The sequence below is a fragment of the Haliotis cracherodii genome, unplaced genomic scaffold (assembly GCF_022045235.1).
Source record: "Haliotis cracherodii isolate W230 unplaced genomic scaffold, xgHalCrac1.p SCAF_5, whole genome shotgun sequence".
Classification (NCBI taxonomy): Eukaryota; Metazoa; Mollusca; class Gastropoda; order Lepetellida; family Haliotidae; genus Haliotis; species Haliotis cracherodii.
The window spans coordinates 55,654,830-55,678,176 of record NW_027266308.1 but is presented as its reverse complement, the minus strand read 5'-3'; the positions used below and the strand labels follow the sequence as shown (position 1 = coordinate 55,678,176).

Below are 23,347 nucleotides of genomic sequence, written 5' to 3'. Positions count from 1 at the left end.
AGTGGAAGACCCCAGAAAATCACTGGGTATCTCCAAGCCCTTCAAAGCCAGCCTGCTCCATTGTGATCAGCAGTCTACAGCCCAGATTCATTCAGTCACTGGCTGTCCTGCCCATAACCTTACCACAACTGACCTTTACCTTCTTCCTAGACTAACCTTCACCTCTTGTGCTGATTGACCATAGCCTATTATGGTCTCCGACCTCAGCTAATCTCAATACTCCCACTCACCATTGAGACCAGACCTAATTAGTCCGACTGGCCAGTGGTCAGCTATGGTCAGTTTCAGCGTTTATGGTCTGCTATTGATCTGGTAAATTGTGTAGACTTCGTCTGGAAGGCTTTGACTCCTTAAGGGGAGGCACAAATGAATTGCTTGAAACTATTAACATGGCCTTTTCATTCATATGCAGCCTTGACACCAAGGGTTAATCACATGGTAATTCCCATATGTGAAGTATTGTTCCTGATTCAGTTTTATAGCACAACAATGTCAAAATCTGGTCTTCCAACAGACTACTATTGTCTTAGTAAGAAAAACTAGGTTTCATTAGGACAACTGTGTCAAGATGTAGTACTGTGCTTGTGTTTGTTTCAATAAAACGTGGATATTCATAATTGCTTTGACACATTTGAAGGACCACATTTATGAGCCTTTGTTTTAGGATTGTAGAATAATTTTTAACAACGTTCATTTCAGCCCTGATATATGTGTTACATATATGACCCTCCTTTCAGTGTCAGTAATTGGATGATCAAATGAAATAGAAACGTGCCAAAAGAACCAGTAACAGACAATTATGTTTTCTTGAATGTAATATGGTTTCAACAAGTGTATGTTGTGTTCCTTCACTTACAGGAGCTTCACTATTTTACAATTTACACATGACCTTAATGACGAACAAACTATCTATCACTGGACACATTCAGGTGGATTATTTAGCTTGAATGAGCTGAAGGAAGGAATGTCAGAACCAGTTTGGATCACATCTTGTTGGTAGTTACTTTAGGCAGTCTGATGTATGAATGCTTCTGTGTTATCTGAGACAATAATAATAATCACAAACATTATGTAAAAGTCCATTTTGTCAATTGCTATTCTTAATGCACTAAACGTGCTTGGAACGCAGAGGGGGTATAGCTATTTTAATATATTATTCCAAACGGTAGTTGGGAATACCAGGTAGAGGCCTCTTACTGGCATCCCCATACACAATATAGACAGAGAATATGGGTCGGTAGGGTAGCCTTGTGGTTAAGGCGTTCGCTTGTCATGCCGAACACCTGGGTTCGATTCCTGACATAGGTACACTGTGTGAAGCCCATTTCTGGTGTCCCTTTCCCCCTCCCCCCCCCCCCCCCGCTAAAAGCAGCGCAAAACCAAACTGACTCACTCGCTCACTCACTCACTCGACAGGTAATTCAAAGGCCTTGCAAAAGAGAGCTTTGAGTAGAGAGGACATATTTTGAGTTCAACTGTAATGTACATGAACTATCATAGTTTCGTCTCTATTCATGCTGAGGACCGAGGTTTGACAACCCACATGGGTAGTGTGTGAAGCTTTTAATGGTGTGATACAACTGGAATATTGCTTAAAGTGGTGTAAGACCATCATCACTTCTCTCTGATCTACAAATAACTACCTCCATTTTTGTTCCTATTGTGAATACAAAGAAGGTTCTATCTCAAACATCAGAGCAAAACTGATGATTAATTATTTAAGTTCATTATGGTCCATCAATGACATTATAATTGTGTCTTCAATTATGGAGATGTTAAATACCTGCTGCCTATTGGTAGACCAGGGCTAATGTATGCAGCATATGAATGGCTGTTGATACCTATGGTGAGGCCATCTAATTATAAAGTAGTGAGTCACCAGTAGCTGTAGGTGAATGGCTCAGTTGCCTGTAGGGAGTACTTTGTGTGTATGTACCATAGTTTACAGCCAAGCCTTCTAAGTCGGAGACCTATGAATTGTTACAGTATGCATGGTGGGATGCGATACAGGAGGGTTAGGATGGGGTGCAGGAGGATTAAGATGAGGTGCAGGAGGTATACGATGTGATACAGGAGGAGGGTACGGGTGGGGTGCAGGAGGATTAGGATGTGATACAGGAGGAGGGTACGGGTGGGATGCAGGAGGATTAGGATGTGATTTCAGGAGGGTTAAAATGGGGATACTCATGACTTAGGATGGGATACACGAGAAATATATTTGGATACAGGAGGGTTGGGATGCGACATAATACGGTTAGGATGGGATGCAAGGGCCAGGATGTGGTCCAGGAGGGAAGGATGGGATCCAGGAGGCAAGGATGGGTCCAGGAGGAAGGATGGGATTCAGGAGGGAAGGATGTGTCATAATTGGTATTTGCACTGTTTCATGGGTATTGGGGTAAGGGGTTGTTGGGTCACTAATTATTTTGATTACTGTTATGGTGATCAGAAAAAACAAATGCAGCATGGCCTCCTTGTTCTGTTTCTGACCATCCAGTTACACAGGGAATGGAACCCATTGTTATACATCTGAAGCTGATGGTGATGTTGTCAGTTCATCACATTCATTTTGTAAAAGTGAAATATATTTTCACCTGGTTAATGAACAATATAAGTATCTGTTAGAATTTTAATGCTTTGTGAAAACAAGCAACTTGTGATGCAGAATAAATCCAGAAGTTCTTCCCAATTGTTGTAAGAGCTGCTTAATATGATGTGGTTGGAATGTGTGTCATCATTACTTGTGTGGATTGGGGAAAAAAATAGTTTACTTGCCTACATGCAACTATCGTCAATATTGTGCAGGTTTGTATACCCTCCTCCATCACCTGTGAATTCATTACGTCAATATGCAGTGTAGTCTTGACGTGTGTCCATTTTTGTAATAGCAATGAAATTAGGCTGTATACCTCTCCCACGTCATACTAACAGACATTAAAAGATTGTACTTGTTGTTACCCTGCCTGGCAGTTGGCAATAGGGGGAAAAAAACAAGGACAAGTCAGCTCAGAGTATAACGTATAAGTATGGGGTGTGCATGTTTAGCTTGTGGTATTGTGTCTTAGTAGGCTAGCTCTATAAAACCTGCATAAATCTGGACTTGTACCTTATTATTTTGCAGTTAAGAGAAAAATCTACCTACGGTATTCCTATCATGCAAGGCCATATGTGGTATGAAATTAAATGGCCATGGCATTTTTTTAAATTTTTTTTATTGAATAATAGTTTTAATACAGGTAAGGGCCTTCCAAAACTTTAGGTTAGAGGTTTAAAACATGGTCCCTTTGATTTTCATTCTTTATTTCGAACAGAATGGGCAAACCAATATGTTTTCATGAATAAATGTTACCATGGTTACTTGAATTCACATTGCCTACCTGTCAGCAGCAGCATCAATGAACCTGGCTGTGGCGATTGACAGTCTATTCTTCTTTCAACCAGGAAGTACTGGATGTTTTATCAGTAGATTTCACTTTTGATTGGACATGATTATTGCTCATTCAGCTATATGTCACTGACAGCTGCTGGCATATGTTATATTGCTATTTTCTTGTCACTTTGCTGAAAAAAGGACCACAATTGTTGGTTGAGCTGTATGTACATGTATAATGATTATTAGAGATCATATGTCAGGTCAGTGGTATGATGGTTTATGTGTTATGTATGTAGCTATTACAAAAGTTTGATATGTGCAACCCATTGATTAGTGGTGGAAAACTGTTTGAAACTGAGAATATCTGTTATTAAAACATTTCAGAATTTGTATCATGGTGTAATTGTGCACGACCGGGACATTTGATATGAAGACATGCAGAAGATATTAATTTGAATGGTAATGAGTAAAATGCTACTCAATATCTATCCTTTTCTGTTTGTCATAATCTACTGAATGTACCATGTGTAGAGTGTGAACCAAATGTGTTCTGTCACATTCACTGAATGTACCACATATAAAGTGTGAGCCAGACGTGTTCTGGAACATCTGCTGAATGTACCACATATATAGTGTGAGCCAGACGTGTTCTGTCACATCTGCTGAATGTACCACATATATGGTGTGAGCCAGACGTGTTCTGTCACATCTACTGAATGTACCACATATATAGTGTGAGCCAGACGTGTTCTGTCACATCTATAGAATGTACCACATATATGGTGTGAGCCAGACGTGTTCTGTCACATCAATAGAATGTACCACATATATAGTGTGAGCCAGACGTGTTCTGTCACATCTATAGAATGTACCACATATATAGTGTGAGCCAGACGTGTTCTGTCACATCAATAGAATGTACCACATGTATGGTGTGAGCCAGACGTGTTCTGTCACATCTATAGAATGTACCACATATATAGTGTGAGCCAGACGTGTTCTGTCACATCAATAGAATGTACCACATATATGGTGTGAGCCAGACGTGTTCTGTCACATCTACTGAATGTACCACATATATAGTGTGAGCCAGACGTGTTCTGTCACATCTATAGAATGTACCACATATATAGTGTGAGCCAGACGTGTTCTGTCACATCAATAGAATGTACCATATGTATGGTGTGAGCCAGACGTGTTCTGTCACATCTGTAGAATGTACCACATATATAGTGTGAACCAGACGTGTTCTGTCACATCAATAGAATGTACCACATATATGGTGTGAGCCAGACGTGTTCTGTCACATCTACTGAATGTACCACATATATAGTGTGAGCCAGACGTGTTCTGTCACATCAATAGAATGTACCACATATATGGTGTGAGCCAGACGTGTTCTGTCACATCAATAGAATGTACCATATGTATGGTGTGAGCCAGACGTGTTCTGTCACATCTGTAGAATGTACCACATATATAGTGTGAACCAGACGTGTTCTGTCACATCAATAGAATGTACCACATGTATGGTGTGAGCCTTCCTGCTATATATTGTGCCAGTTCCCCATCCAACATCAGGAGACATGTTGTCAATGCTCCCTTCTCCCAGCATATTTTGTCAATGCATAAAAGTCTCACAGCCCCATAACATACCATTCCAGCTGGAAAGACCCATGGCTCTAAATCCATTGACAGTTTGTCCTGAACCAGTTTTCAGAAACTGAACATAATGTGTGTAGCTGGCAAAGCCAGGCTCTCACACTTGCCATGCTTGCAGGTCACATGATCCCCTGAAGGTCACCTGACCAAACTAGCCAGCATCAATTGCATGCTGTAGTGAAGATGAAACAACTGCAGGGACAGATAGCTATGTCCAGCCGGCCTGGGAGAAATCAATGGATTAATCAGTTGTCCATGTGTTGATGAAGGAAATGTCAGTGTTGTGACCAGCTCCTGTGGTAATCACCAGGTTGAATGAATGGATGGAGACAGCTGTCTGCTCTTTGAAAGGGGTTCTGTTGGTTTCATCAGAGAAGTATACAACATGTATATGGGCTGCTTCAGTTGTTCATGTATTCAGCGATCAGTTCATAAGAGTCAAGTTCCTGTGCGCCTGTGAGAGCCCAAATCGTTATAAGAGCTTAGTTCTGACAAGAGCCCAGTCTATGTGAGAGCTTAGTTCTGACAAGAGCCCAGTCTATGTGAGAGCTTAGTTCTGACAAGAGCCCAGTCTATGTGAGAGCTTGGTTCTCACAAGAGCCCAGTCTATGTGAGAGCTTGGTTCTCACAAGGGTCCGGACTGTATAATCTATATTATGAGAGCTTAGTTCTCACAAGAGCCCAGTTTATATAAGAGCTTCGTTCTGAAAGAGCCTAGTCTGTATGAAGCTTAGTTCTTGAGAGAGACTGGTCTGTCTTAGAGATTAGTTCTCAAGAGAGCCCAATCTATAAGAAGCTTAGAACTGACTAGAGCCCTGTCTATATGATAGCTTGATTCTCTCAAGGGCCCATTCTATATTACTTATATTATGAGTGCTTTGTTCTCACAAGAGCCCAGTCTATATAAGAGCTTAGTTCTGAAAGAGCCCAGTCTGTATGAAGCTTAGTTCTTGAGAAAGACCGGTCTGTCTGAGAGATTAGTTCTCAAGAGAGCCCAGTCTTTTTTAAAGCTTAGTATTCAAGAGAACTTGATGCAAAAGCTCAATTCTCACAAGAGTCTTTAGTCTATATAAGAGCTTAATTCACAAAAGAGGCTAGTCTATATGAGTGTTCTGTACTCACAAGATGATATGAGAGCTTAGTTCTTGTAAAAGAACAGCTGAATGCTGTTGAATTATTCATGTACTATGTTAGCCGGATGCTGTTGAATGTGTTCAATTGCTAGTCTGTCATGTGAACCAGATGCTGTTGAATGTGTTCAACTGTTAGTCTGTCATGTGAACCAGATGCTGTTGAATGTGTTCAACTGTTAGCTGGCATGTGAACCAGATGCTGTTGAATGTGTTCAACTGCTAGTCTACTCGTTGCACGAGATACTGTTAATGTGTTGAACTGTTAGTCCTCCGGGATATTTAGGAAGTAGATTTGATATCACTGTGAATGATTTCAAATATAAAATGCACATGACTACAGGCAGCATTATGTTTTTAAGATGAAAGATATATGCTATTTTGGGAAGAATCTTGCAGGCTAAAGTCATTATTAGCTGCCTTGGGGAACAATAAACCAATGCATGTTTCCGGTAATAGTTTCTTGCTACTGAGTGTAGTTCTCAAGGTCTGCTGCAGAGATGTTTAGAATAACTGATGTATGTCTCTTTCTCCTAATGAGATATAAAATCCCTAGATTGATTAAGTTTAAAAATAGTTAGGAAATACTACACGCAGATCCTTGTTTCTCTTCCCTGCTGCTCACACTCGTTCGTCTTGAGAGTTAAGAATCTCAAGCATGACCACTGAGTATTTCGCTTGCTTACATACTGGCAAATTAGGATCAAATATGTCAAAATAATTTGATAATGTATATAAAATATCAAGCAAAATATTTGCCTGTGCAGCACAAGTTTCTCATGACAACACAGGACATGTAGCTATTTCATTAAAACTATAGAAGACTATAAATATTTTGATGAAATCATTCAGATGTGATTGCATATTTCAATTTATGATGGGTTTAGAGAAACAAAACCATATTTTACTGCAAACTCTAAATAATAATTTCTTACATTTTGAAAGCATGTCTTTTTGAAAGCTTACCTTCATATAGCAGTGAGTTGAGAATCGATAGTGAAATGTCATGTGGAAGACGGGTTTGGGTCCGAGGATTGGAAAATGTTGAAGACTTGATGCACTAATGATATGTTACTGTTATGACCTACATTGGTTAAATCAGGTTATTGACTTTGTGTAAACAGAGGTACAAATAATATTAAGTTAAAAAAAAAAACAGGAAGGTAGATTTCATCTGACATGAACAAAGTAGACTCCAACTGTAGTGTTAATTAGACGTCAATATACATACATCAGAATCCTCCATGGTCAAGGGGATAGAGTGTCTGCCCAGAGAGCGGAAGACTGGAGGTTCAAATCCCGGATGCATGGTAAAAGATAATACATGCACATCGTTGCATAAGTGCAATAATCTTGCACTACTGATTTCCTTGGGTTGTGAACTGTGTGAAGACTGTGTTCCTCTGTTGCAGGTTGTACTGGATTGTGTATTGAAGAAGGACATTCAGTACACAAAGGCAAATCCCAAATTTCATCATTGGAAGACCGATGAACAAAGGTTTGGTTTAACGTTTGAGAGGTATGATGATGCCAAAAAGTTTGATCGTGGTATCAAGAGGGCGGTGGCAGAGCTCACAGAAGGTATGATCTATAGTAACAAACTTTCTTTAGTTTCATACTCGAAGAATTTAATTAACATCCTTGATTATATACTGTCTTGCTCTAACTGCTCTAAGAAGATTGATTATTGAAGAAATGTTAACTGTTGTTTCTCAGAAATTATATTACAATGTGATTGTGTGTCATTCTGAACTTGTTTGATTTCATCCTCTCGTGGGGCAGTCGGGAAGCGTAGTGTGTTCAATTCCCCACACAAGTATGATGTGTGGAGCCCATTTGTGGAGGTCGTCCCCCCCCCCCCCCCCCCCATCACCATCATATTGCTGTAATATTGCTAAAAGCAGCGTAAAACCATATTCTCTCACTCATTTTCACTTTCCTGACCGGGGCGGTCGGGTAGACTTGTGGTTAAAGCGTTTAGTCGTCACGCAGAAGACCCGGGTTCGATTCCCGACATGGGTACAATGCAATGCAATGCCCATTTCTGGTGTCCCCCGCCGTGATATTGCTGGAATATTGCTAAAAGCGGCGTAAAACCATACTCACTCACTCTCTCCTGACCAGAAATCTTAGTGCTGTATAAATGAAAATTTTAAGCATTGACCTTTAATAAGTGAGGTATTCTTTTTCTCTGATAGCTATTTGTTTAATGTGGATCGGTGCCTCATACATTCAATACGTAGAGGCTACTTAATGAATGTGATGATAATGCTTGATGACTTTGTTGTTTGCATGTTGTTGTATTACAATGATATGGTACACACTCGATTATTTACAGACCACTGTCACATAGCTTGAATATTGCTGAGTGTGGCATTAAACAATGAATAGCAGACATGAGGAACGGATAAACATGCGCTGCAATGTACAGCATTTCATGTACAGCAATGGTTGTGGATTTGGACTTTGCTCTGAATATAACCCTTTACTTGTTACGACCATGAATGCTATACGGGTTCACAAGAGTGGTAAGCATCTATGCTATCTAAAAACTCTTGACATCAGATTGAAAATATTTCGAGCAACGTGGGCAGTGTCAGAAAGTGCTCAGTGCCTCTCTGCAGGAGTCTGTTCAGGGAGGGCTGCGACACATGGGGGTGGTGTTAATTGACAGGCATCAGGCCAGCAAAAGACTTCATGCACGTTCACGTTATTGTATGTGTTTCAGGCTCAGCTGGCAGCATGGGAAATTCCATGACGGGAGAAGAGGAAGTATTTCAGGTATTGTAATGACTTGGTGACGTCTTTGTATGCATGCTACTGTGGGTGTAAACAGGAACGTGGGGGCAGATCGCTGTCATTGACCGTTTTATGCATCAGGGTGTGTTTTCTTATTCACTTTACTTGGGTGATTCATTCATCGACGTTAATAGTCATTCTGTTTTCACAGTTTGATGTTATGACCGTTTTATGCATCAGGGTGTGTTTTCTTATTCACTTTACTTGAGTGATTCATTCATCGACGTTAATAGTCATTCTGTTTTCACAGTTTGATGTTATGACCGTTTTATGTATCAGGGTGTGTTTTCTTATTCACTTTACTTGGGTGATTCATTCATTGACATTAATAGTCATTCTGTTTTCACAGTTTGATGTTACTGTTATCACAGTTTTCTTTAAGCCAATGACAACTTGACCCATCTTTGTGGAGCTGAGATTGTGTCCCCTGTACTGATGCTAGGTTTTATGTTTCAGATCGTGGAGCTGCCTCTCTCCGGGGGCAAGGACAGCTCGTCCCAGTCAGCATCAACAACGTCTACCACCACCTCCAGTCCAGCTCCACGTTCCCCCGTTAGCAGTCCGATATCGGGGCTCCCCGATTCCTTCCCGTTCCCCCACCCTCATGCCAACCATCATCATCTCCATCTTGTCCACTACATGTCTGGTCCAAATCGGACCAATAAAAACGCCTCCTCACCGCCCAGTGATAAAAGTTCACATAAATCAGACAGTTTCGAGAGTTCTAGTGGGCAGGATGACGTTTGGATTCGTCCTGACGACCCTACGTCATTAAGCGGCAAGTCCGACACACTGTTGTTAGACACGGACCCTAATGTAGAAATGAGCAAAGAGGACTCCTATGTGACATTTTCAAAAAGCAAGCCAGGGGCACCTCATGAATACAGCTACCCTAACTTAGAACCAATGCCGAAACCACCTACAAAACGGGAGTCGACCACTAGCATGAAGACACAGCCTTTGATTATTCAGCATCCCCCTCTACCACTCAATAAGAAGCACAAGACTCGCCACAAGCCTGGGGGGACATCAGGAAGGTTGCTGAACAACCGATCACGGTGCAAACACTGCCATGAGGTGTTCTCTCTGGACGATAACCAACGGGGCAGTTGTGAAGACGCCCCAGATGGTGTCGAAAAATTTATTGAGTGCGTGACTTGTGTAGCGTGTTCCAAATGTTTGATATACCACTGTATGTCGGATGCTGATGGCGAATACAGACACCCTTGTGAGTGTGATCCTCGCGATGATTCCAACTGCAAAAAATGGACCGCACTGACAATTTTATCGTTGCTTGTGCCCTGTTTATGGTGCTACTGGCCCTTGACTGCCTGTCATAGATGTGGCATCTACTGTCGTTGCTGCGGTGGCCGGCACAAGGCGGTATGACCACGCCCGCAAATTTATATGCACAGGATTATCTCCCCCTTGTTCGCCTTTTCATCATAACTTGTAGATATATCTGACACGCATGGGTTTCTAGATCTAGCTAACACATACAGTGAACGGATGGATATTCATGTGGTGCGTGCATACCCAGAGAACTGAGTTGGTGTGCAGGAAGGGATGACCAAACTGGAGGAGTTACTTTCCCTTACTTGCCATATAGTCACATGAGTGGATTGGAATCAGCAATATGTCCTTGGGATCATGTCATTGTAGTTCCATTTACATTTGTATAGCAATACTAGTTTTCACTTTTCATCTTTGAACATACATGTATAATTCTTGATTTTAGGTTAGCAACCATTTCCAAAAACACACATGCAATCCATTTGGTTATGGTGAAAGATACCAGTGAACAGGAAGTCAGAGAAAGAAATGATGGACCCTGGGAAGGGGCACCATGTTTCCAATGTGACTCAGTGGCAAGGCAAGGGGGGTAACTCTACCATGACAACATGTATAGTCATTCAAAAGGGAGAAAATGATCCCTTGTACCTGTGTTTAAAAATGGCAAGTTTTATACGTTACCAATCCTATAACAGCATGTTAGAAGTTTAAGCATAGTGGTATTTTTTTTATATTTTTTTTTTAAAAAGATGAGTAAAGCATACTTTGTACCACAGAAGCATATCATGTTGGCTGAGCTGGTTTCTAAGCAGGCAATCTTTTTACTGATTTTGATAATCTGATAAGTTTGCCGATTGTGCCATCAGCTCATTAGCCTAAGTTTTCACCTAAATTTATATAGAGAAAGAATCAGAATTGTAGACTTGGGCTACTGAGGTGATGCTTTATGTAGCGAAACTAGGTGTATTTGTTATGTTGGTGGTAAGAAAGACAACACGATTGTGTGTGCAGTCATTGAGTGCCAAATCATTTGTGCTTCATTTGTGTCACCCTCATCACTAATGTTCAACAGTAGAAGATCACGTGATCACAATTGAGTTGATACTTCCCTCTGTTAGTGATAACCGGGCCGGTTCCACAAGTCTGACTTGTTATTTTACTGTCACAGCGTTAAGAAAGTTCTTGATTCATTAAGTATCACTGTATCGTTTATCTTAAACCTACACACTTGCATTCAAGTCTACATTAAACTATTAGAATTACTGGTATAGCATTAAAAAGGTATTAAAAGTAGATCCCATACTCCTATACTGATTATTGACTTAGCCAGAAATCTTTATTGGTATCGCTAGGACAAATTCTGATTTCCAAGGTATTGATATTGCGTAAACACTGGTTGGGGAATGTGATGGATATTTACAATGAAAAGGATGAAAGAAATTATCAGTTCTACTGCAGTGGTTTGTAAACAGTGACATCTAAATGTGTATGTTGATATACACAGTTATCAAAGTTATTTTTAGGACATGACATTTCATGGTCTGAAATAAGAATCTGAGTCCATCTGACTTCGTGAGGTGACATTATTCTTACGCATTGGTTTCATTAACTGTTGCTGAAATAAACTAAGAAACATCCGGGGCATTCATGTCAATAGGATGTCCATATGTTACCATGATACAGTAATGGATACTGAAACTAAGTTTGAAGCTTGTTATTGTTTATTTGTTAATAAGTTGATATGTGGTGACTTTTGAACCTCTGTTTGCGAAATCGGTTGATATTTTACCTCCTGCTTAGTCAGAGAAACCTTTTACTTTGCGGCTTTTAATTCATAGTTTTAATCATATTATGAATGTATTACATATTTCCTAAACAACAAAATTAGTTATTTGAAGTCATTGCACTTGGTGTTAGTCTATAAAACGACTTGTTTATTTTTAGTTTAATCCATTGATCGGCAAATAATGTGCACAAATGTATATCTTTAATTTTGCTCTCAAAATTCAGCTTTCAAAGCCCTTTTTAAGAAAACTGGGTTTATGAGGAAGAACATGACTACTTGCATATGAAACTGCTTGCATTACTCCAGAAAAAAATGTATGACACAAATGATAATAATCACTTTTCATGAATATAAAAAAGAATATTAAGGAAGTGTCCAATCAAATCCGGAAACACAGAATAGGAATTAGCCAATCAAACATGTTTGAAATTGATGGATGTAACATCTAGCTTGCAAAACAAACAAATCTTTTACCAGGGGTACCCTTGAAAAACAAGATAATATGACTCTTTGGTCGTTGCAGGATAACTTACTCTCTGTTTAAGAACTGACTTCAAAATGTTTTGCATTTGTGAAGTTATAGACGTTAAAAGCCGTGTATATCATGGAACATTGTTCAAAGCAATAATGCAACACTACCACCACCCTTCCTATTATCAGCCAATCAAGAAACAGCAGAGTGTTAGTGGGTGTGGTGTAATTCTTTCCTGGATTTTGGAAGCATAAAAATAGAAAACTTTGCTTGGTGAACCATGACATACCGAGGAGAGGTTTGCAATTTATTTAAAGATTTGTAATAGAGGAATATATTATATAAGTGATAAACAAGGAATATTAGTAATAAACAAGGAATATTAGTCATCAGAAGGATAATTAAATGTAAACATGTATGTCTCGTGATAAAAAACCAGAACTAATAATCAGGTAATGGTAATTGTGAACAGACGTTTGTGACAAACAAATTTTGTTTGTTACAAATGGGGAACATTAGAATTTTTGTTATGCACCGGGAATGTTGCATGTGAACAAGAACATTAGATGAGCTAAAAACAGGACACATGGTCTTCGATTGAATGTGGAACATAAGTTAGTTTCATTGTGATTAGCTATATTGGTAGAAACTGGAATGCCAAAGAACATTATTAACAATACGCTGAATCAAAATGCCCTCACTCACTCTAAGGGAAGTATCGACTCCTGTGCTCACTGCACTGTAGGGCTGCAACGATAAAGAATGTCACGATACGATGCGTAGTATGTGCTAAGATCCAGGATATGGTGCATACCTCGGAATGTGATGCACAATACAATACTAGTACCTATAAGGATATTGGCATATGATATAATATGTATCATATCATATGACCCATGATACGATACATACTATGTGATATGACCCATGATACAATACATACTACTGAAAGGACAAAATTCTTACCATATTACCCATGATAGGGCCATTTAACGAATTCTGAACAAAAACGTTTTGAATATAGTTGCATGGTCGAAGTAAAGAAGAGTTTTAATGTCCTACATGTAGAGTGATCTGCTTCGTTTGACAGGGATGGGAATTCGAAGTCAGATTTGGCCTTGACATGCTTGTCATAAAAGGTAACTAGAAAATACCGTATGGTCACTCTCTAGACTCTTTTTCCCAATGATGCGGATACTTGTTATCACTGTTTAAGACTGGTCCAAATTCTATTGACAGGCCATCTTGTTATGGCTGGAATATTGCCGACTCGGTGTTTTGCAACATTCAGAGACATGGCTCTTTGGATAGAAGTTACAGCAGCTAAAGAAATGATTGTGAATAATGTTACGTTTTGCAATGGGACTGATCGCATTGTGAATCCCGTATCGTGATGTGAATCATCGTTCCAGCTCTATCACGCTGTGTGTAAAGATGTGTATATTGAACAGGCTGTTGGGTTTTTAAAGTGATGAACTTATCAGTGCTAAATATAGATTTTTAAGAAATCACTTTAATCAGATTTTTTATTGAATTCATTCTTAGATCACTCCCATGTGGCAGAAAGGTGCTGTGTCTTAAACAAATGTAAAGAGGACATCTTCAGTCCCGAGTTTTCAGTTGAACGCCAGCAGAGGGCTCCCAGTGAAGAACTGAAACTGTTATTTTGTTTCTATTGTTGCTTGTTGTGTGAACAAATTAGAAAGATGACATCAGAGAGTCTTGTTGAAACTGTGAAGCCATTGTGAGTAAAAGGAAAAGACTTCTTTTTTTTCATTGTTGAAGCTCTGAAAAATTGTTATTTGATACAGATGTAAGGAATTCTTGTTACCATGGTTACCATGACCATTCATGTTAGTTTTGTGCCATGTTAAGTGTCCTTTTTAACACGAAAATTGTTATTTTATTGTTAATGTTCAGATTCTGCTTAGTCAGCTGATTCTGTGAGTCGGATAATTATTTTGAAATAAGAACTATTTTTGTTTTTAGCAAGCGACCTAAAATAGAGGAAATGGAAATTGCTATAGAAAATCAAATTGGTAGCCGATGTGATTCTTCTGTCACATGTTTACATTTTGGTTAAATATGGTTTGTTTCCTATTTGTTAGTTATGTTTAGATTAAAAGTGAGTCCGGTTGAAGAAATCAAAACTCCAGATCTTTTTATTTAGAATGGTTTCACAATCAAATGCTAGACTTATATGTGTAGTCCACAATATGGCTGTATTTCCTATGATAGTCCACGACCTATGCACTATGAAAGTAGACTCTGTTTCACTGCTGTGATGTTTGAAAGATTGTGTGCGATCCGACTACTGGGATATATGCTTCTCAATGTGTAATTGAAAGGCACCACTTTGTTTATAGAACATTGTGAAATAAGTGCAATGAGAGTCTTGATAATGATTTGTGCTTGGGCATTGAAGATGTTAATGTGATGGACATTATATGTTTTTAAATGATTATTTCTTAAAATTTCATATTTTCCCAGAAATAAAACAGTATGATAAAGTTTCCTATTTGTGAATGTTTACACTGTAATTATCTACTTTGAAATGTCAGTTCTACGTATTGCACAGTTCATTAAGTTGTTTGATATTTCTTTTTGAACACGGAATACAGAAGTGACTCTGCATGCTTGCAACATTAAATCACATTCACTCCTTCAGACTGTGTCAGCATTTACACCCCTTCCCCGTGGCGCTAATCCATGCACAAACTCTTGTGTTGGGTATGCTTGCTACTGGAGCATGCCAACTCGCCTGATCAGTATTCGTACATTCAACACTTTTTGGTGTGAGATGCTGGTCCAAATCTTCCGTGTGCCCTCCTGAAGACACAATTCAGAATCTCTGTGGTTTCTATACTGAAATATTTGTATTCACTCGGGTATGAGAAGGAGTAGATATGAGAGCTTGTTTTGGCATAAGTTTTCGGATTTAATACAGTGTAACTGATCAATAATCATGGATATATTTAGATTGGAATTTGTCACCTGATTGCTAATTTTATTGCATTCTCTCTAGTATTTGTCCAGAGAATTGTTTTAGAATATGATTTTGGAATGGAGATGAGCTCCAGTGTAACAGATGTTCTTGGATGTATTTTAGCTGGAAATATGTGTAAGCTTATTGTTTTGCCTCTGGTATCAGCCTAGGGGCATTGACTTCAGTTCAGAGTATCACTTAGTGAAAAAATATATATATACATACTCACTATACATATGCTGTATTTACAGTATGTATAACATGTCTCACACTTATTTGAAAGTATTTGCTCTGTAAACATTCAACTCTGAATATGACACTCTAAGGGACTTGTTGAATAAGTTTGTAAAATTTTAGTTGATCTCCAATAACCTGGTGTCTGTCCATGAGGGGGCACAGGTGGCCCAGTCATCTTAGGCGCCGCGATTCGCGGTGCAGAGTTGCGTCCCTTGGGCACGCCAGAAACCTATGATTGTAGGTTCGAATCCCGGTACACCCCAATTAGGTTTCTAGGTTTGTCAGCACCATACCCAGGCTCATGGGTTTCACCGAAGTGGTAAATGTCCAAGACCTGCATCACTTCGGGCTTTCCTCCCACATTAAGCTGACACGCCTTGATACAACTGGAATAATGTTAAAAGCGGCGTTAAAAACCCAACTCACTCACTCACTGTCCCATGAAGGGATTATAACAAGACTCCTAATTCTGTCAGTAGGAGATTACAGTCTTTGGCACCAAGATCTCTCTGTGGAACGAGGTCCTGGTCTGTTTTTGCTGAAAGTCTATGGGAGTAGAGGTGGATGTGACACCAGGAGAGATGCTTTAATGAAACATTCCCTGAGAATTTGGCCTGAGAATTACATATTCTAAACAAATTTTGAGGTATTTCAGTTGTGAATTTGTGTTCAGGAAGCATCACTGAAATTTCCAGCAATGCTGGTACCCACCATGCATTTGTGAGGAGATGACGATGAAACTACAGAGGGATGCGAGCTTGTAGTGACCAGTGCCAAACACTTCACCTTTCGTGTGTATATATTGAAGTCTGGCCCTGTACATATTACTTAAAGGGTTCAAAGTACACAGTGTTTTCGACAAACTACAATTGACATCGTAGCCGTCCAAACGTAGTTAACGTAGATCTTTGTACCAGTAGTTTTTATAAGATTTGTACGACTTTGTCAGTTTCCTGTACTGAAGCTACAGATTGAGAAATGCGGTCTGTGTTTTTGAGTAAACAAACAAATTTTAAAGCGACAGACAACTCATGGATGGTAAATGCGTTTCAAGATTGTATCTGACATTTAAAGGGGGACTATGCTTTGTGGTTTGTTGCCATTATCAGTATAGATCGAGATGTGATTAGAGGCTGACCATTCGATATTCTGGTTTGGGGGCTGGTATTTTAAAACAAATTTCTCTCAAGTTATATACAAACACAAAATTATTCAATGGGAATCACATTCGGAAAAAAAGGTGTTGTGGGAAAAACAAATTATTTGTCTGGAGTAAAAAAACATTGTACTTCTGCCTAAACAAATTAGGCAAAAATCCTCGGCCCGATGAATATTTGATGGTTGACACTGAGGCACAGACTCTATTAGTAAGTAAGAATGAACTGTAATAACATATACATCATAAAATGTTAGCTAGCAGACTTACATAGTGTTTGAACGACTTGAATCAAAACTTGCCTGGACTGCCAATTTGCCCAAGCCTAGTCCCCCTTTAATGCTAAGTCATAGTGAAAGGGATATTAACAAATAGATTAAGAAAGATAAATCAAATCTGTATTTTATGCCCGTGATATATGGATGATAAAATTCAGAAGTATTATGCTAAACCAAGGCAACTAATGTTAGTGAAATGTTATTTTAACAGAATATATAACAGTTTCTGACATGAACATTCACCCGTTAAGAAATACATCTGTCGAGGGCAAAGATTCCGATATGAATGTTACAAGTACAGTATCATAAAACAGATAGTATTCAGAATTATGTATATCTACCTGGTATATATTGATTGAATATTGATTGTGAATATCACTTTTAACAAATCTGATCCTTTTATTATACATTTTAACTATTTTAATGGTTTTACTTTTAATGATATTATGATAATCTAATCTTGGCCAAAAGAGAGTAGTTTGTTTCTTTGAGTATTTTGGTTTTATGCGACATCATCCTATGGGGTAGGGAGCTCACGGCTCAGTGATTATGTCAATATCTATATACAAGTTGTATGATTATATGGGTAAACCTCTTCACTTCATTGTTAAGGAGTTGTGTGAATGTTTTGTATGATCAAATACTGAGCCCTTTTGACAAAACAGGGTAGGTACAAGGAGAGACGCACCTGGTATGATTGTTGTACTAGAGTATCAGATTTACTTAATGAAAAATTGTTGACAAGTTTCTTTCAATGCTCTTTGATTTGAGCCTCAATGGTTAAGAGACTTATCCAGAGGGTTGCTTGTAGAGTCGGTTGTTGATTTTTTCACAGAATAGTAAGAGTGATAAAATACAAAGGTTTATATATTTTTATAATTGTTGTAAATTTCCTAATGTCTTGCAGCATGGCGTTCAACTGAAAATATTTCTTTCTAGCCAAGTTGTCTCCCTTTTCTACTCTCTAGCGTGATAAAAAGGAGGTAGGAAGAGACAGCATGGCTGTGAGGGACAGGAATTGTGGGGTCACATTAAATAGAATTTCATCAGTTGTATCCATCGTCTATGAGTTGAAAGTAACTCTGATGCAAGTTTTGCCGGCACGCAATACCGTCCAACTGTGATGGAAATTTGGTCAGAAGTCAAGGGACAAGGTCTTCGCAATCTGAGATTAGTTACAAATATTACAAATTGAGTGGTTTTCAGTCTGCAGATTCCAGTAGTTAAGTGGAAAGTTAAAACAAAGCTACTTTCAGAGATTAAATCTCAACTATTAGATTTAGTGTTTTTCCACCAATTGACCTTGACCTGTCTTGACTTTGAACAGGTTTGATCCTCACCTTGGGCGGTTGTGTGTGTACACTGTGTACATGTATATGAATATTTCTATGAGAAACTGTCCAACAGCAAATCCATGGATCCACATAAAATGTTCTGTCCCAGTGTCTGGTGTTGTTTTGTTCTTTTGGATAATTCTTAATGTGATGTACCCTTTGGAGATTCTTTGTCCTGATTGGCCTCAGGCAACCACATTAGAGGTGACGTCATCAACTTGTTTGATTGTGTATTATTGTTCCCTGACGGCATGGATCACAGCATCGATCACTGGTTTGTCTGGTCCGGATTTCATTATTTACAGCCAGGCTGGAATATTGCTGAATGAAGCATTAAACAACAAGCAAACAAAACAAATCTATGTGATACCCTCCATCACAGCCTCAACCCGATCATGTTCCAGGACCAGTCAAGTACCAAAAACATGGTGACAGGTCCTTCCTGAATGCTGGCCAAGTGTTATGGAACAATCTCCCTTCAAAATAGGGTGACTTGTTATTGCAGCCTCCTGGCCAAGTGTTATGGAATGCAATCCCATCAGAGAACAGAAACTTACACAAACTTTGACAAATCCCTCAAGAACTGGCTCTTCAAGTAAGCCTTTGGAGCACTTTAGAGCTGTTATAAATGGAAAATGTGCTATACAAATTCTAAATTTAAATATATTTCATAGCTCAATGGTACCTCATTCTTGCCTTAAAAAGCATTTAATGTTAAGCAGGACCACAGCTGTACGTGAGTGAGTGAAAGTTGTTCTTATGCAAGTCCGCATTCATTACAGCTATATCTTGACGGTCTGTCACTAATCAAGTCTCAGACATGCATGCCATCAGCAAACGGTGACACAAAATCAACCAGGTTGCACACTGAAACCTTTTGCAACAAGCATGGGTTTCAGGGAGGGGAACTGAACTGCCCAAGAATGCCAGCAGCAGACCAGAAGTGAACATTAGGGACCTATTGTGCCCTGTAATCCACACTGGAAGTTTGCATAGTGACCTATATTTCCTTGACATCCAGGGAGTATGGTAATGTGCGACCTGTTTATCCACACAGTCTTTTCTGAAAGCAAGCATGGGGTACTGAGGACTGAAGTTCCTGCTGTGACAGGTGCAAGAAACACCCATTGGTAAAGCTAGATCCCCTCACTGCTTTTCATTCCAAGTTGTAATATGAATGAATTGTTTATGTAATAGGTTGTGTAAAAGGGAAACGTTTCATCCATGTAGTAACATATATGATTAATATATGAAGCATGGTTCTACTGTTCATGATCATGGCTGGTTGTAGTGATGTGTCTTTTGACCCAGGAAGTGTTTCAGTGTGTATCATGCTGCAATATGTTTTCATGAAGGTCAAGGATGCATCAGACAATAAGTGGGTGGTAAAGGTCAAGGATGCATCAGACAATAAGTGGGTGGTAAAGGTCAAGGATGCATCAGTCAATAAGTGGATGGTTAAGTTCAAGGATGCATCAGACAATAAGTGGATGGTTAAGTTCAAGGATGCATCAGACAATAAGTGGATGGTTAAGTTCAAGGATGCATCAGACAATAAGTAGGTGGTAAAGGTCAAGGATGCATCAGACAATAAGTGGGTGGTAAAGGTCAAGGATGCATCAGACAATAAGTGGATGGTTAAGTTCAAGGATGCATCAGACAATAAGTGGATGGTTAAGTTCAAGGATGCATCAGACAATAAGTGGGTGGTAAAGGTCAAGGATGCATCAGACAATAAGTGGGTGGTTAAGTTCAAGGATGCATCAGACAATAAGTGGATGGTTAAGTTCAAGGATGCATCAGACAATAAGTGGATGGTTAAGTTCAAGGATGCATCAGACAATAAGTGCATGGTTAAGTTCAAGGATGCATCAGACAATAAGTGGGTGGTAAAGGTCAAGGATGCATCAGACAATAAGTGGATGGTTAAGTTCAAGGATGCATCAGACAATAAGTGGATGGTTAAGTTCAAGGATGCATCAGACAATAAGTGGGTGGTAAAGGTCAAGGATGCATCAGACAATAAGTGGATGGTTAAGTTCAAGGATGCATCAGACAATAAGTGGGTGGTAAACGTCAAGGATGCATCACACAATAAGTGGATGGTAAACGTCAAGGATGCATCAGACAACAAATCTGGATGGTGAAGGTCAAGGATGCATAAAACGATAAGTCTGGGTGGTGAAGGTCAAGGATGCATTAGATAAATCTTGAGTATATAGGTCAACAATGCAGCACACTATTGCATGACTCCGAAGTAGTCATTGTGTTTTTAGTTGTTGGATGCATCATACTACAGCAAGATGCCAACTTACAGATTGAAAACATTTGTTCTTTTTTAAATGAAAAGGCTATTTTGCATGCAGGCATATCAATGAAAAAATAAACATTTCCCAGACATGTCCAAATCAGCCTTAACCTCAGACTGTTCTTTCATGGAAGGATTTGATCGCTGCAACACATGACCATAAATAAAACGGAGATTACTATTTTTAGCTGTTCTGAAATGAAAATTCAAGTGAGTTTAAGTTGTGCATTCCATTATTTGATTTAGGGAAATGTTTTCTTACTCCATTAACAGTACATGTGGTATTCATTTATATTGACAAAGTAAAGTACTGATGTTTTCATTGTATGACTTGTATACAACTATGGTACTTTATTTACCATTCATACCACAATCAGATCATAAACAACTTCTGGTGAATCACCGAATCTGTGGTTGAGTTGTGTGTCCGCCCGGAGAGCAGAAGGTCCGGGGTTCAATTATCGACTTCGTCATACCAAAAGACATTAAAAGATGGTACCCTGCCTGGCGCTTGGCATTAAGGGGCTAAAACAAGGACTGGTCGGCTCAGGGTCAGAATACTGTGTCTGAGTGGGGTATTCATGTTAAACTATATTGATATTTAAGTGGGCTAGCACTATAAAATCTGCATAAGTACGGATTGGTACAATCAACCTCGCGAGCACACACACACACACATGTGCATGCACGTTGCTATACAAGTGCATTGATATTGGATGCGACGTTAAACCCCATTTTTTAAATCTAAGAGTACACGATATTTAACAGATGTGTCCATGGGGGCATCATATATTACGTGAGGTAACCATAAAAGGTTTATGTCAATAAAGTTTCACGTAACAAAAACAATTTAGATTCTATCTATTCTAGGAATTTATATGAAATTCTTAGTTTCCAACCCTAAACTGACACAGTATTGTTGATCAACTGTGACATCCATTTTATTTGAACCTGCCTGACCACAAGAAGAAAAGTGTGGTGTATAGTTGAAGGGGGATAACTCTTTCATGTCTTAGCATTGATAGAATTTCAACTGAGGGCCAGGAAAAGCAAGTTCCAATTCTGCCGTTGTATAATCACATGATATCATGGCCATCACTGAAAATTATTTATCCCAAATATTGCCCTCTAGAAATATAAGAAACAGCTCGAGTCATGGATGTATGTATTCCTTGCTTCCCACACTGCTGCATTGGTTACGTTGTATAAAGCAGAATGAGAAAGTTTGTGTTTTAGAAAATTAATGCCAGTGTAATCTGTAACATCAAGTACAAAATTTACATGCATTTGTTGGATGAAAAATGAATTCTCTAGCATACATTATATACTGTATGGCATCCATTCTGGGGTGCTTTTTGTCCGAACATACACTTAATAAAAGTATTGAAATCAGTTATCACTGGTTATGTACAGGTGCAGGCGAAAACAGCACCTCATTTAGGGAAAAGGGCTACTGTTTGTCGGGTGAAAATGACACCTCTGCTTTTAATAACGATAAGATAACGTAGTTTTGCAAGTATTTAGAAATTGTGTTCCATTTTAAATTACAATTTAAATTTTATGGCATAATGGTAAAAATGAAATAAGTTTGTTCTGTGGTCAGGAGAAATATACTTACCATACCTGGTAGTTTGGCCTGTAGTCAGTCCATCCACAGGGATTCTGGGTAAGTTTATAGGCCCCCAGCAACCTAAACTTGTTGTAAGAGGTGACTTGGTTCACTTAATGTCATTGTACCTCAACTGCGTGGATCAATACTCATGATGTCAGACAGCGACTATTTACAGACCACTGTCATATCGCTGGAAAATTGCTAAATGAAGTGTTAAACAACAACAACAAATAAAAACTAAAAAATGAAGTCAGTCACATCAACATACTAATTTGACCTACACTAATGGTGAAAAAAGTACACTCTGAATATCTTTATTAATTAAATGTTTGTTATCAGCATTGTATGTGCGAGTCTGTGTAAAAGGTTAACATCATGTGTTGTCAGACGTGTGGGGTTTGAGTGTTCGATGCCTGAAAATTTCCTACGAAAACCATCAGCATTAGCAACAACAAACCCCGCAAGTATGAAAAAACATTTGGTGAGATAATGTATTGGGTTGTATCCCTTTGTTACTGTTTTGGCTACAGCAATGTGATGATGTTTATGATGTGGCGATAGATTGTATTGGGTTGTATCCTTTCAGTTATTGTTTAAGTAACGACGATATCATAATGTTCAACAATGTGGCAATAGAATGTATTGGGCTCCATTCTTCGTTATTGTTTAAGCAACAGCGATATCATAATGTTTAGCAATGTGGCGATAAAATGTATTGGGTTGTATTTCTTCGTTATTGTTTAGGCTAAAGCGATATGACGAATGTTCAGCAATATGACGATGTTCGGCAGTGTGGCGATAGATTGTATTGGGTTGTATCCCTTTGTTATTGTTTAGGCTAAAGCGATATGACGATGTTCAGCAATATGACGATGTTCGGCAGTGTGGCGATAGATTGTATTGGGTTGTATCCCTTCATTA

General features: G+C 38.9%; 2 protein-coding genes across 2 annotated transcripts in view; both read left to right on the top strand.

Annotated features, from left to right (window-relative positions):
* The window catches only part of LOC139442024 (sprouty-related, EVH1 domain-containing protein 2-like), a 52,108-nt gene extending 34,576 nt beyond the window's left edge, over positions 1-17,532 (top strand). The window contains exons 3-5 of the mRNA XM_071222777.1: positions 7,578-7,746; positions 8,894-8,946; positions 9,421-17,532. Of these exons, the coding sequence (XP_071078878.1) occupies positions 7,578-7,746; positions 8,894-8,946; positions 9,421-10,353 (1,155 nt within the window). The 3' untranslated portion in view covers positions 10,354-17,532. The remainder of the gene's footprint in view (positions 1-7,577; positions 7,747-8,893; positions 8,947-9,420) is intronic.
* Positions 17,533-20,140: 2,608 nt separating this feature from the next.
* LOC139443778 (KH domain-containing protein 3-like) lies at positions 20,141-20,653 on the top strand. Its single transcript, XM_071224696.1, has one exon. The coding sequence runs from the start codon at positions 20,141-20,143 to the stop codon at positions 20,651-20,653; it is 513 nt and encodes a 170-aa protein (XP_071080797.1).
* The last annotated feature ends 2,694 nt before the right edge of the window (positions 20,654-23,347 follow it).

What these genes read in the sequence shown, in the direction of transcription:
- LOC139443778 (XM_071224696.1), top strand. Translation starts at nt 20,141, where the DNA reads ATGGTTAAGTTCAAGGATGCATCAGACAATAAGTGGATGGTTAAGTTC.